The sequence below is a fragment of the Diachasma alloeum genome, unplaced genomic scaffold (genome assembly GCF_001412515.2).
Source record: "Diachasma alloeum isolate Michigan unplaced genomic scaffold, Dall2.0 Dall_scaffold_00914, whole genome shotgun sequence".
Taxonomy (NCBI): Eukaryota; Metazoa; Arthropoda; class Insecta; order Hymenoptera; family Braconidae; genus Diachasma; species Diachasma alloeum.
This window is the reverse complement of record NW_021681032.1, coordinates 468,374-482,760: the sequence shown is the minus strand read 5'-3', so window position 1 is coordinate 482,760 and position 14,387 is coordinate 468,374. Positions and strand designations below refer to the sequence as shown.

The following is a 14,387-nucleotide window of genomic DNA, read 5'->3' as shown; positions in this document are numbered from 1 at the left end:
TCCCGAATTTCACACACTGTGTTCAACTCCCAGACTCATTTGACTCAGCCCCAAGCCCGACATAACGACTACACTCCGTTGGGCGCGACCAATATCCTTTTCACTTTTTTTTCCTCTTTATTTTCCTCTTTATTTTATTATTCGTATTCCCCTCTCTGTCTTTCCTCTCTCGGCTGTTACATTCACTTCCGCCAAGTCCGACAGGCCTGCTCATCCACTGGTCCGTCACACCTTGCTCGTTTGAGCCATTATTCCAGTTGTTGAACGCTCAACTCGGTATTCTTTCGATACTTCACTTGCTCGCTTTTTTTGTCTTTCAATTCCCGTTGCTCTGCTCGCGGCCAATGAATTTTATTATTAAACGAGTCAATCAAATCTCCAGCAGGGCCATCGGCCTCCTCTGCCACTCAGTCTACCAACAATTCCGTCTCCTGAGTAACCAACACTCTGGGAATTTACGGGTGGCCCGATAAATGTAGAGATGTAGTTATTATGGGTCTGTATGTTGTGGCACTGAGTGTGCGCAAAACTCCTCCCTGCAATCAATATCTCTGACCCTCCCAGTTTTACCACTACCATTCCTCATTATTGTGTACCCTCAGTGCCCCACTGATAGCCCTCCTATTCCAATGCAGAATCAAGGAATTATTAATGCCCTTGGCTATCAATGACAGCTGACAATTGAATGACATTTCAGTTGCCAGGGGCATTCGTCAGGTTTAAATGCCCTCGTTTGTGGGGCGAGGAGGGGGGGGGGGTCTGTCGAGAAATCGTTTATTATGCAGCATCTGCTAATTGGAGAGGTCCGGGGGGTCACTCGGGGTCTAATGATGAAATAACAGTGTCCCCATTGTTGGGTAAAATGCTCGGGATGATGGGGACATCAAACCAAGGATTTTTCAGGTTCTAGTGTCACCGGTGCTTGCTGGACTCGCTGTTGGCATTGGCGTGCCTATTCTACTGTTTTATGTTTATGGAGTCGTACCCGTGTCACTCTGCAGAAGTGGCGGCTGCGGGGTGTCAACCAATGGCTCCGGAGTCAGATTCGAGTTTGATGATGAGAATGAACTCATGGGGGCACTCTCTGGAAGGAATGTTGGAGGTAAATATATTGTTTATTTTTAGGGGATTTTTTCTTGTTTTTTTAGCTGAAAATTGATTTTTAGTGGTATTTTTGTTATTCTTATTGTTGTTGGATTGAAATTACTTCTGTAACTATTGGTGGGGAGAAATTCTCGTGGTTTTTTCGGCTGCAATTGGTCTTCGTCTTGTTATGAAATCCAGGAAATTGACTGGGAGTTCTTGGCGAGGAATTTTTTTAGAAGAAATGTGAACAGAATGATTTAATCGGAAAAATCAATATCTGTTGGATTCTCCGATATTAAGAGAATTCGAAATTTACAAATAGGAAAATATTTGACAATCTATATTTTCGATTGAATGTGAATTAAATAATTGATATGAATATCAATATAATACGGAATTATGTGGAATTGTAAATTGTCAGTTGAGTAAATAATCCTAAATTTCATAAACAGGATTTTCGGTTCATTTTCGACCAAACAATCGTCAATCTTTCTGACTAAATTCTTGATTGATGAAATAATTCGGGATTTGAATATTTATTGATGATTAATTTAATAATTAAAAATTGTAGAAGAGCATCAATGAATTGACTACTTCAACTCTTCGAAATTATCACAATTTTTCAAAACCTTCATATCTTCTTCATTTTGCAAAATGAAAAACGATCGTCATTAGATGTCCCAATTTCAAACAAACCTTTCATCCTGCAAACAATTATCCAATGAAATCCCTCAATTCGCCTGCAATTACTTAAATTCAACGACTTTAGCTAACGTACACTCCAAGTAATCCCAATCCTTTTCCCACTGAGAATTTCTCCTCGTAAAATCCAATTCCAATTTTAATCACAAATTTCCCCAACCCAAATCCGACCTTTCAATGCATTCATTCTGCCGATGAATCCGAATGAAAATAAAAACCGAGTCCCCACAGCCGGTGAAACCCACTGAGCCAATCTCCCCCCGATTACACAGCCCATTGGCATTTCTGCCGCAATCTCATTTATTTTTACCCAGATGCAGCATCGATAGACGTTGCAAGCCACCGAGGTGGAAACCCCTCGATCGGCGAGGCCTCCCTCTCCCTGGGTAGTGGAAGTCAATTGGAAAAATTGGGACGCGAGAATGATCGAGAGAGTGCAAGTAACGTGGCACTTGCTGGTGCAAGTTTGGCTGGCAGTATAGCCTCCAGTGTCCTGCCTGGTGGTCAGAGGCTCGAGGTCCAGGCTGACGTCACATCCACCCAGCGCTTCAGTCTGTGCAGCGAGACAGCGTCAGCCGCCACTAGTCTCTCCGAGAAATCGGTTAATGCATCGATAGCTGCTGACGACGGCGGTGCATCCACCAGAGCACTGGCTGGCTCAGTGCTCAATTTCAAGGTGGACAGTTGCTCGATAAGTGGAGGGAGGAGTGTCGATAATGAACCTGCTGCTAATCAAACGACCCCTGTGGACTCGGCTGGGCAGGCCGCCTCGCTGAGTTCACTGGAGGAGATACAGCCTGGGCTGGCCAAGAGGGCCAGGAGGAAACCCACCCTCGACAGGCAGCACAGCGACTCCAGCAACTGGGCGGCTTCTGGGGAGGACGGAAATTCCGAGCGGGTGAGGTTCGATGATCACGTCAGCTTCATTGAGGCCCATGAGGAGCCCGGCAACTGCAACAGGGCGCAGGGGAGGAGGAAGAGGAATAAGGAAGGGGATGCTGAAGGTGATGTGATAAGGACTAGGTATTTTTTATTCCTTGGACATGATGCTGCGAAGTGGTGAAAACGATTGTCAGGTGGAGGAATAATTGGGGTCACTGATGGGGGAATTATGGGTATCGCTGCGGCTGCAGATTTTTCAACGGGAAAAGTTGGGTGCTTGGGGAGCCACTCGAGTTCTTCGAACATTCTGTTGATTTAGGCGACTGTGGATCGAGTATTTTTGGTTCGGTGGAATGGAGAATTGGGGGAGAGACTGGTCCAAGTGTTTCTTGAGGGGAATTTTATGTTGAGGAAAAATCAATATGTCAATTTTTTTTATTAAAAATTTTTTTATGTATAATGAAAAATTCTTAATTGTTGATTTTTCATAAAATTGAATAGAATTTCTCTAAAAAACGTCATATTTTTCTCAAATTTTTTCATATGTGAAATTCACATAAAATTTTGTGTTCAGGAATTCCTAATGAAAATGTCAAAATGAAAATACGGAAAAAATCAAAATTTATCATTTTTAAAAAAATGAAATATTAAAAAATAAATAAAATGGTGAGGATCATAAAATCGAAAAAATTAGTAGAATTTTCCTGGGATCGTTTTACCACTTCACTCCTGAAATTGAAGCTCCTCGCCTCAACAAACTGATTTGATTGATTGATATTGAATTTCAGAAATGGCAACGATGAAGATAACCCAACAGAAGATAGTAATTCCCGTGCAAGGGTGAACGTGGCAGCATTGAGAATTGTATTTTTTCATAATTCATCATCAGGTGAGAAAAGGCTGCCAGTAATAGAGGAGCCGGGCTCCTCAACCCAACCCTCAACCGTAGTTCGTATTTCAACACCAATGAATAACAACGAGACAAATGAAACTCATGCTGAGGGAGACGATAAACTTCACTGCTGAATTAAAAATATTATAATAAATAACTGAAGACTGACAAACGCGCATGTAAACGTAATTATACTATTATAATTATATTATACACATATGGAGTTTATTGTCAAGAGGTCATTTGAGGGAAAACAGTTTGGGGGAGATGAATTTTTATTAAAGTTTTAGAGTGGAGAAAGGGATGGACATTATTTTACTTTTTGGAGAGAATTTCTTTCCCTGAATAATTTCAATGTTCAGTTGTTGGATTATATTCGAATGAATTCATTGATTTTCACTCCATATTCAACATTTTTTCCCCTCAGAATTCAATAACAAGTTATAAAACCCACGAAAATGTGGAATTGCGATTGAAAAAACATGTAAAATAATCTTGCGCACAGTGTACATTGGATGTGGGGTACACTCTAAATATAAACGAAACTAATGGATATTATTTTACTCGTTTGGAAACAATTTCCCTGAATAATTTCAACGTCTCAGTTGTTATATTCGGATTATATTCGAACGAATTCGTGGATTTTTCCTCAGAATTCAATAACGAGAGATAAATCCCACGAAAACGCGAAATTACGAACGAAAAAGATGCAAAATGCTGTAAAATCATGTTGCGATGAGAAAAAAATACACCTAAAGTACATTATTTTACACATGTGGAAGCAATTTCTTTCCCCGAATAATTTCAATGTCTCAGTTGTTGGATTTTATTCGAACGAATTGATGGATTTTCCCTCAGAATTCAATACCAAGAGATAAAACCCACGAAAATGTGGAATTACGAATGAAAAAACACGCAAAATGCTGTAAAATCATCTTGCGATGAGAAAAAAAATGCGCTTGATTGCTCAGTGTACATTGGAAGTGAGGGTACACCGTAAATAAATGAAATGAAAATAGCTGACGCGCTCTTTGTATAAAAATAAATGCTTTACATGGTGTATACAGAAAATTTGATCCGTTCGACGTCAATGAATCCGTGTCTAATAATGGAAAAAAACGATAAATCGTTGAACAAGATGTAGACTAAGTGAAATTTTTTTGAGATAAACATTTGAATGAATTTGATGATTAATTAAATTAGTCGCATGTATTCATCAACGAATAACGAGTACATGAAATACGTGTGTTTACATTATCTCCAAGAGCAGCATTTTTTAATCTTTCCTCGAAAGCTTCCAAGTTGGAGTGAATGAGACACGAGTGGTGATTACCCTCGATGGACAGTAGAAATTAGGGTTTAAGGAATTTTTCTTGTTTTTTTTTTATGGTAACACTGATGGAAAGATGAGAATAAATCAGTACTGATCTTGCTCAATGCCGATTGAGGAACAGGGTGAAGAGATATAGACGAAAGTTACGAAGAAAAACTACTTTAAGGAGATCCCAGGGGCATCTAAAGTTGAGAGTGGATTAGAAAATTTGAAGTTTTTTTTGACGTGATTAATATGCACTCTGTGTTGTACGATCCCCATTTTTCGTCGATAGGATAGAAAAATGAACTGATTTCACTTTTTTATTATTCAATAAACAACTCTGTTCGTCGATTTATCGAAGACAATTTTTTCCCCTTTGTCAACACTTTAGACTTATTGAATTAAAATTCACAGCATTTTTAAACAATGTCAATTCTGCGATGGATCTCCTTAAAATTATTGGTGACCCTAATTTACATTAGAGTTTACACGATGCCAAACGATTTTAAATTACATTTTTGATACAATTTATTGTTTACTGATCCCACGACGAGAGAAATTGTTATTTGAATTTGTGTTGATTCTGCTCTTGCATAAAACTGCCATACACGTTATGAATTACCTTGCAGGAATATTGTTGTATATTTGGGGGTATGAGTAACGTGAAACAATTCCATTCTGGGGATAATCCCGAACGAAAAAGCTAGTAAGCATTGGGTTTAGTGAATTTTCGTGCATCGCGCTCTCTGCAGAATGCGGGCAGCTCATACAATTGGGAATTAAGATTTGGTGATGTTGCTGAGCCTAAACGTTAGCTTACTGTCGTCGTTGAGAGCTCTGGATTAAATATTTAGGGGGAAGAGAGGGAGAGGTTGGATAATATAACTTTTTTCCTGTTGATAGAGTGAATGAATTCACACGATTAAAATATGAAATTTGTATTACAGTATAGAATATGGGATATAAATAAAATCGAGATATTTAAGTGAAATGCGAGTGTTTATTGAATTATATTTTTGCGTAAAAGTAATTTTCCGCATTTTTTTTTAAAATTAATTATTTCCATTTTTTTTCTAATGGATTATTATTTTTTTAATGAATATTAAAATAAACTTTCATTTTTTCTAGCTTCTTGAAATGTTGAGGAGTCAAAATGAAAAATAATTTTTAAATTGATTTTCATTCATAAATTATTTATGAAAAGAATTTACACTTTTCAAAAAATGAAATTTTTCAGTTATTTAGTGAATTCTTCTGAAAAATGACAGTTTAATTTCTTCAGATTTTTAAAATACTTCTTAACAATTTTACAATGGAGTCTGATTTTTCGATTTTTTTCATGTTGATAATTAATTATTATTTTATGATATCCTTTTGTTAAAAGGGATTCCAACGAAAAATAAGATCCAAAGTACTAGGATATCCTGAACATTTAAACATTTAAATCTTAACGTAATATATGAAAATTATTTATTACCTAATTGAATTTACAGTGACCTACACAAATATATAGGTGATTTCTTCATGAGTTCGTCAACTTTGAGTTTGAATAATTCACTCTGGATGGGCTCATTCATCTGAGCTACTGGGTTTTTAACAACGTACGGTACATAAACCTGAAAATTAAATAAATTGGCACAGCTGATTTGATAATCAGAATCAACAGATGAAGTAATTTAATTGGTTGATTAATTTACCTGGGAATAAAGTTGTTGGAGTAGTTCTTTCACATTCTGCGCCCCATTGTCCGTGTTCAAGACGAATTTCAAGCCTGAGGGTGTCTCCAAATAGTGCAAAGTGTATTTGCTCGTTTTATAGTACTGGAATCCTTCCTTGGAGTCCAGGGGAGATATTTTGTTGACGAACGACTTTATCGAGAACAGCATTCCGTACATCAACTTGGCTTCCTGGAGAATTTTTCGTGATGAGAAGTAGAGATAAGGTAAAATGAACACTTTAGACTTTTTTAAAATTATTCATAACTCACAAACTAATTTATCAATTGAGCTCAGTTTAGGCTCGCCATAAAGGGAAAGAATTGTGCTTTGTATTGAAAAAAAATTATTTATCAACATTTCGACCCCTCATTAACATTTAAAAAACGTCAAGTGTCCGTTTTACCCCAACCTCCCCTATATCATTATTTTGGGGTGAATATTTTCTCCATCATTAATCCATCTTGGATTATTTACATAATTTCATTCGAGTATTATTTACATATGAACTTCGGTTTTTCTGATAACTTGCATTTAGTTGCTATGAACGTATTTTTAAATTTTTATTTTTTCGGGTGGATGTTGATGGAATTTATACTGAACCTCCTCTTTTGTGATGCCAGACTTATTGAGTCTGTTCCACTCGTCATAATACAGCAATGTCCCTGTTCTCGAGAATATGTACAAATTGTGAACTGTCATTTTGTGGTCGTGCAGTCGTGCTGTGATTGCGAGTTGTCAAACACCTCAACCACTTCGCAACTGTCAAATTTTTTGAGGTTAGTGTGTTCTCATGGATATGCAGCAACAGCTGTTGTCGCTCTTACATGAAAATGCGTCTCAACCCTTTCAGTAGAGTGAAAAATTTGAATTTTTCTTAAATTTCCGAGTGAAATCCCTGACACACTTCTCAGAATTTTTATTAAGTCATGGCTTCACTGGAACTTAAAAGAATTTAGTAGTTGAAAATCCAATTTGATGGAAAAATAAAGACAAACTATAAATTCAAATTCAATTATTCCATCCAAACTCAGGAAAATTTACTGTGGAATTTTCATTAATTTCCAAGTTGTGAAATTCTCATTTTCCTCCAGCAGAAAAATTTGGAATTCCATTGCATTCCATTCCATAACTCTTCAAAGATTATTCAAATTCTCTCGTCACAAATATTTGCGATTTCTCACGACACGGCTATTTACAGCCCCCGATATCACAACGAAAGTATTAATACAACTGCAAGATATTTCCAACTGCGTAAAACAGGAAAGGGGAGATAAAAATTCGCCTGAATTATGGAATGACTAACGCCTGATAAAAAATGAATCACCAATTATTTTTTTATTGATCACACATGCTCCCTTAATCCTAAAAATACAATCACTATTTTCCATACAAAAATGCAATTAAAGTAATTAAAAGTACGAGCCGTTGAACGACTAAAAGAATGCGAGCTTGTAATCCTCAATCAAGAATGTTCATGCGTCATGGAATCATAAGAAAATAAACGTCACTATATCACGCCTTGAATGATTTCGAGAGAGTAGAATAGAAAAATATGAACCGTCCAGACAACACTCATCACATTTTGCTACGTGGAGTATCGGCCAGATTATTAAACGAGGGGGTAGCTAGCTGAGGTGGCGATACCGCACTGATTATTCTTGTTACGAGACATCTTGATGTATCCCTTCTCACCCCAGGAGGGTCCCCAGCTGTTCTTGACAAGCCAGTAATCTCCACCCTTCTCGTCTGTTCCATATCCAACGATGAGGACTCCATGATCCAATTCTTCACTCGAACACTCAGGCTCGTCGTAAACACCTGCAGAAATCGACATATCAGCATTATTATTTTTTAATTCTTTAATTTTCAATTCTTAATTTTATTTTTATTTTTTAATTCTTCAATTTTTCATTTCTGCAATACGAAGTTGAAATGTATCGACCTGAAGTTAATAATAATTGAGCAGAAATATAATTGTATAAAGGGGTAAAGATAATTGGTGAAATTCCTGGGGCAATTTCATTATCAGAGGAACAGAAATATCATTTTAAGGATTTTAGTGCTCTACTTTTTTTTAAAATAGAGTCCTTGAATATTTTTAGTTGAACATTAGAGCTTTCGTTTGAGCCCCATTTGAACCTATGCTACCGAAAATGAGACAGTAATTGAATAATTTAATGTTGACGGTCTGAATTTGAATCTCAATCTGATGAATTTCCCAATTTTTCAAGGTTTCTCATTAATAATTCACAAAAAAATTAAATTTCATAATAAATTTTCAGAAAGTTTAACCATTTTTATTATCCATGCATAAATACTATTAAATATTTCGGAATATTTTAAATATAAAGTAATTTTTTGTAAAATGTAAAAAAATAACTTCAGTTGCATGAAATTATTTCAAAAGATGGAATAATGGATTTGTTATTTTGTGACGTACCTTCGGAGTAGAATTGGAATGACTGGTGTGACGCATCGATGGCAATGGAGACAGGACCCACAGTGGCAACAGCTGCCTTCAATTTCTGCTCATCGCCCTGTGGAATGTCGACGAAACCAACATCTTCAGCTCCACTATTTCGTGGATTGTACCTGCATTTCTCGTCCTCTCCGTCATATGGATAAGTTTTCTCAGTGTCTAGACCGCGGTTGGCCTTGATGTACTGGAAGGCCTGGTCCATGAGACCTCCCTCACAGCCATTGTTTCCGTATTTGCCGGAGCAATCGACCAGATTTTGCTCGCTGAGGGAAACGAGGTAACCACTGTGTCTGAAGTGCTGACCTTCCAAGCTACCGGTCTAAAAAAAAAATAATGGTCGATACAAAGGACTCGTTAATTGTGATTCAATAGGGAAATGAAAATTTTGATGAATTCATTCAGAAATTGAGTTGAGTCTATTCTAAAGGCGAGGGGTTTGATTTTATTTTTTAATTGAGTCATTTTGCTATTTCTTAGGTAATTAATTATCTTTTTGAAAGGGGATTTACGAGGAAAATGCCAAGAGATCGTTCTCGAGGCTGAGAACATTCCTAACTAAAAATGATTTATGACAGATAATGTAGTTTTGAAAATGGTTGATACAAAGAATTAATTAATTCGTGATTCAATGGAGAAAAAATCTGAATCCAATCATCAGTAAGACAATTATTAGGAATTCGTGAATGATTCTATTTTTCAATTGAGTCATTCTGTCATTTCTCAAGTAGTAAATTATCTTTTTGAAAAGCGATTTAAGAGGACTATGGTAAGAGGTCTCTTTCGAGGCTGAGAAAATATCCGACTAAAAATGATTCATTTCAATTGAGTCATTTATCCACTCATTAATTATTAAGTTATCTCGGTTACTGAGAAGACCTTCAGTCGAGATAATTTTCAACAAAGAGTCTGACATTTTCTGTTAATCCTACTCAACACCGAGGATGAGCCCATTAGAAATCCCTTGATGTTCCATTCTAATCGAGTAATTCCGACATTTATGAGCTGTCCAATCATCCTCATAAGAACTGATTTTACAGGAGAATGACAAGAGACTTTTCTAACGGAAAACAATTCAGCAAAAAACATTTCAACAGTTTTCTCAAAATCAATTTGTTATCATCCTTATCAAAATGAAATGCTTAATCATCAGAACTTTAATTTAGTGCCATTCTAATTGAGTCATTATCTCATGTAATTGTTCAATTAAATCAATAGTTGAGAGATAAGTTTCATCGAGATAAGAATTGCTAGCATTTGATAACACGTGATGAAGTGACTCATCTTCAGAATAAAAGGAATAACAAAAGCGAATACGTACAGCTGAGAAAGCCCAGCACGATCCACAGTGGCCTTGATCTTTCACAGGTGTAACTGCGCCATGCTCTCTCCAGTCAACAGTCTTCGGGAGTTCAACGTGAGCTGGTTCGATGAATTTCGCTCCAACGGGTTTCCTGCTCTCCTTCAACCCCATTTTCCCCGTCTTGTTGAAGCCATTCAATGCGTGGACGAACTCATGATGCAACTGGAAATCAAACGGAATCAAAATTGCAGTAACTGGAATTAAAAATAATTTACAGTAGTTGAAATTCAGAGATGAGTTTTAAACGTAACCATTCAATTTCTCCAATCTATTATCTCGAATGAGTTGACGACAGAATGTTAAAAAGAAAAAGTTTCGTGACATTACTAATTACCTCGATAATTCATATTTGATCGAGCACGTTCAATTATAATTAATCTCTGTTGAAAAATGTTCAACTGAAATTTCCTATAAATTGATGAATTTTCAGATTCATCACAAAATTAATCAATTAATTGATCAACCTATTTAGTCAATAAAGTTTATTTTTATTACACATTAAAGTTGATATATCTCGTGGCACAATAAATAATTACTCATTCCTTCTAAAATGAATTAATACGAATTATCGGCGATAAATTGTATGAAAGGAAATATTTGTTGAAAAAAATGATGACTGAACGTCAGAGATTCAGGTTGAATAAATAGCTCACCATGTCTCCATATTTATTGATATCGAGTTTGTACGACACAAGCCCCTGCTCGTACTTGGCATTGTGCTTGGCTATTGTGTGCCTGTTCTCCATGAATATCTTCAGTCTGAACTTCTCCTCGACGTCACTCTTGTAATTCTTCCCGTGTTGAAGCTGAACACAAAAAAACAGTACAGGTATTCAAGAAAATCCAGAGACCCCGCATAATTCTATCGACGATTCTACCGCCCATTCTAGAAACTCAAATCGCTTTGTTACCTTGAATGTGCCCCATTCCTGGACCACAAGGTCGTAGAACGAAACAGCCTGGGCAGTGGCGAGCAATGCCACGACGACAATAAGACTCTTCATTGTGTCACCGATTCCCTGAAATCAATAAAACGCATTTTTTCTCCGCAGAATGGAAAAGACAGGGGGAACAGGGATTCGCGAAGTAATTACGCTGGTTTCCTGGAGTGAGTCACACCCAGGCCTTGTTCGCAAGTGGGAAAAAAGTGGTACTCTTGATTTTTTAAAAATGTTATTGACTTATTTCATTTTCAATGCAACTGAATTATTATCATTTTTTTTAGAATTCATTCATTCATTCATTTTTTTTATTCTTCTCCTTTGATTACAATCGATGAATTTGTTTCTGAAGTAGGAGAAATTATTTTTTAAGAATCAAATAACTTTTTAAAAATGTTATTGACTTATTCAATTTTCAATACAACTGAATCATTACAATTTTTTTTTTAGAATTCATTCATTCATTTTTTTTATTCTTCTCCTGTGACTACAATCGATGAATTTGTTTTCTGAAGTAAGAGAAAGTATTTTTTAAGAGTCAACTGTTGGTTTTGCCCCTCCCCTGTCGCGTCGTAAACCATATGCACACCTTAACAACTCGAGGAAAAAAGTGCTAGGACTAATAACACTGGAGTTAAGAAATTCCGAAGGTTGTTTGAAATCTTGTAAAAGTAATAGCGGATTGCGTGGACTGTGATGTCAACAACTGCGCGTAATAATGAGGCGTCAGTGCCTCTGAAAATTGCTTTTCTTCGTCAAAATACGTCGCTGAGGGGATTGAATTTATATTCCGAGCTCCACTGATCCACTGAATGGATGAATTAAATGGGCGTACACTGAGAAAAAAAATTACTTCTGCCAAGTAAATTTACTTGCCACAAGTAAATGTATATAAATATTTGCATTAGAAATGTGTGAATTTTCTTGTAATTAGTAAATTTACTTGGCAAAAGTAATTTTTTTTCTCAGTATAACAGCGGTAATGAACTAATTTTCAAATATTTCCTGTCCCAATGGTGGGATTTGAATAAATCAGATCTGCGATGTCAACAAAGAAGAATAGTACACGAAGGGGCGTTATTTGTCTCACTCACGACTTCTACATATTTCAGTATTCAATGTAATTGCGTCAATTAATAGTCGAAGGGATGTAATGAATATTTTCATTCACCATTCATTCCTAATTAAATAAATTGAATTAATTTCAATGATATTTAATTATTTATTTTATGATATTTAACATAAATTCTCCCAAATTCTCGATACCTCAAATTACAAAACAAAATTAATTTCAAAGTCTGAAAAAATAGCTTTAATATGAAAAAAAATCGCAATGATTCACTCAGCCAGTCTGAACTTATTGAATATTGAAAATTATTCATTTGTTTCCGCTGGCTAACGTCAACAATTTTACTACGCACCACAAAGGGGCATCATTTTATCACAAAATGACTTCCAAACGTTTCAATCCTCAATTTAACTCATTAAACTTATAGTCGAGGAGATGTAACGCTTATTTTCTTAACTCATTCACTATCAATTTCACTAATTAAATTAATTTACAAACGATAAAAGTTACTATGAACTTCAAAATAAATTTTGAAGCGCGAAAAAATTCTTCCACAATGAAAAAAAAATTGTTGAATTCCATTGAGCGGATCCGAAGACATAAAACATTGAAAATTATTTCCTTTTCCTCTATCCAACGTCAACAATTCTGCGGCGCACAACAAAGGGGCGTCCCTTTATTTCTAAATGACTTCCACACGTTTCAATACTCTATCTACCACCAAACTAATAGTCGAGGGGATGTAATAATTATTTTCCCGAATCATTAATTATCAATTTCCCCAAATGAATTACAGTAAAAAAAAACCAAGATAACGACGTAAAACGCCCACATAAAACCATCAATATCTTCTACCCCACCGATACGATTGGGCCAAATCAAAATTCATTTTGAAGCCCGAAAGACCACCTCCAAAATGAAAAAAAAATTGTTGAATTTCACTCAGCGGATCGGAAGATATAAAACATTGAAAACTATTCCTTTTCCTCTGTCCAACGTCAACAATTCCGCGGCGCACAACACATACCCGTTATGTCCCCAAAAAATCGTCTCCGCCTTTGTAATTACTGGCCAATCAACCCGCTCGCCCCTCGCCCATTGTTCGTACAGATGAGAAAATGTCCACTCACCTCGAGACAGTAAAAAACAAAAGAACAGAACGGAATAGAAACCGATGTTTACGGTGAAACAGCCGAAGCGCTAGTGAATCGAGTCGATGGGGAGCTCCTAAATTATACCCAGTCTGTTGTTCGATTCGAGACTCCGGAGTCTCTCGAACACTACTCACCCATCTGACGCGCAATGAAACTCAACCGCTTCCTGAAACACCGAGGCACATGATCCGCTACCACATGCAACGAGAGCCTCTGCACATGCTCGCGTCAAATTACATACATGTGTAAGTGCGTTGAATGAAAACTGAGTTTATCTTCGAACGAACTCCGCTCGGCGAGAAAAAAAAGGCGTTATCGTGTCACGTGTCTGGTCAGCATCCCTATCAGTTATTTCAATGGTCAGTCTGAGTCACATGTTTATATAATGGATCTTGTGACTGTGATTATCTAAATATTATCGGATTCAACCCACATTTGATACGCAGTGGCTATTGTTTTAAAGAATTTTGTTATCGTTTTGGGTTACAAACGGTTCGTTGACGAAACTCGGCGGAAAATCGAGTCATTCTTGATGATGGACGAAATAATTCAGTTGATAATTCAGTTGTCATTATTTTTCGCGATTTTTAGCGAAAATTATTCTGCTCAAGAAATTGGAAACGATTTTTACATTGAGAGATCGGGAAGAGCGGGTCGAGAAATGACGTGCTAGAGCCTCTAAACATGACAAATGTCTCTAAAGCTGATATCTGTTTTCAATTGAAAAGGAGAGTTGTGACATCATTGTCTAGGAGGACAATGGGGTCTAGGAGTATGTATAGAACATTG

General features: G+C 36.5%; 3 protein-coding genes and 1 long non-coding RNA gene across 9 annotated transcripts in view; 2 read left to right on the top strand and 2 right to left on the bottom strand.

Moving 5' to 3' along the window:
- The window catches only part of LOC107045347 (E3 ubiquitin-protein ligase RNF19A), a 15,102-nt gene extending 9,234 nt beyond the window's left edge, over positions 1–5,868 (top strand). For 2 of the 3 annotated variants that reach the window (XM_015267607.1, XM_015267608.1), the window contains exons 9-11: positions 904–1,102; positions 2,103–2,811; positions 3,459–5,868. In XM_015267607.1, the coding sequence (XP_015123093.1) occupies positions 904–1,102; positions 2,103–2,811; positions 3,459–3,696 (1,146 nt within the window). In that variant the 3' untranslated portion in view covers positions 3,697–5,868. The remainder of the gene's footprint in view (positions 1–903; positions 1,103–2,102; positions 2,812–3,458) is intronic. The other variant, XM_015267609.2, reaches the window with a different exon arrangement.
- A 456-nt stretch (positions 5,869–6,324) lies between these two features.
- On the bottom strand, positions 6,325–7,470 carry LOC107045315 (trafficking protein particle complex subunit 1). Its single transcript, XM_015267534.1, has 3 exons — positions 7,196–7,470; positions 6,575–6,784; positions 6,325–6,493 (listed from the first exon to the last, which is right to left on the bottom strand). The coding sequence occupies exons 1-3, from the start codon at positions 7,292–7,294 to the stop codon at positions 6,365–6,367; spliced, it is 438 nt and encodes a 145-aa protein (XP_015123020.1). The 5' UTR covers positions 7,295–7,470; the 3' UTR covers positions 6,325–6,364.
- A 436-nt stretch (positions 7,471–7,906) lies between these two features.
- Positions 7,907–13,745, bottom strand: LOC107045325 (cathepsin L). Of its 3 annotated transcripts, none has more exons than XM_015267563.2 (6): positions 13,575–13,745; positions 11,346–11,453; positions 11,088–11,240; positions 10,393–10,596; positions 9,036–9,393; positions 7,907–8,413 (listed from the first exon to the last, which is right to left on the bottom strand). In XM_015267563.2, the coding sequence occupies exons 2-6, from the start codon at positions 11,436–11,438 to the stop codon at positions 8,205–8,207; spliced, it is 1,017 nt and encodes a 338-aa protein (XP_015123049.1). In that variant the 5' UTR covers positions 11,439–11,453; positions 13,575–13,745; the 3' UTR covers positions 7,907–8,204. The 3 variants fall into 3 exon arrangements, with proteins under 3 accessions (XP_015123049.1, XP_015123051.1, XP_015123050.1); XM_015267565.2 differs by lacking the exon at positions 13,575–13,745 and adding an exon at positions 13,472–13,494; XM_015267564.2 differs by lacking the exon at positions 13,575–13,745 and adding an exon at positions 11,965–12,192.
- Positions 13,707–14,387, top strand: part of LOC114841586 — a 21,358-nt gene continuing 20,677 nt past the window's right edge. For both annotated transcript variants that reach the window (XR_003783161.1, XR_003783160.1), the window contains exon 1: positions 13,707–13,957. This is a non-coding gene — a long non-coding RNA (uncharacterized LOC114841586). The remainder of the gene's footprint in view (positions 13,958–14,387) is intronic.

Bases quoted from the DNA above. Each gene is read 5' to 3' on its own strand.
- LOC107045315 (XM_015267534.1), bottom strand. From the start codon at position 7,294: ATGACAGTTCACAATTTGTACATATTCTCGAGAACAGGGACATTGCTG. The intron at 6,785-7,195 runs GTTCAGTATAAA...AAAATTCTCCAG, and splicing joins CTGGCATCACAAAAGAGGAG to GAAGCCAAGTTGATGTACGG. The intron at 6,494-6,574 runs GTAAATTAATCA...TTTAATTTTCAG, and splicing joins TCCAACAACTTTATTCCCAG to GTTTATGTACCGTACGTTGT.
- LOC107045325 (XM_015267563.2), bottom strand. From the start codon at position 11,438: ATGAAGAGTCTTATTGTCGTCGTGGCATTGCTCGCCACTGCCCAGGCT. The intron at 9,394-10,392 runs GTACGTATTCGC...TTTTTTTTTTAG, and splicing joins CGTGCTGGGCTTTCTCAGCT to ACCGGTAGCTTGGAAGGTCA. The intron at 8,414-9,035 runs GTACGTCACAAA...CGATTTCTGCAG, and splicing joins ATTCCAATTCTACTCCGAAG to GTGTTTACGACGAGCCTGAG.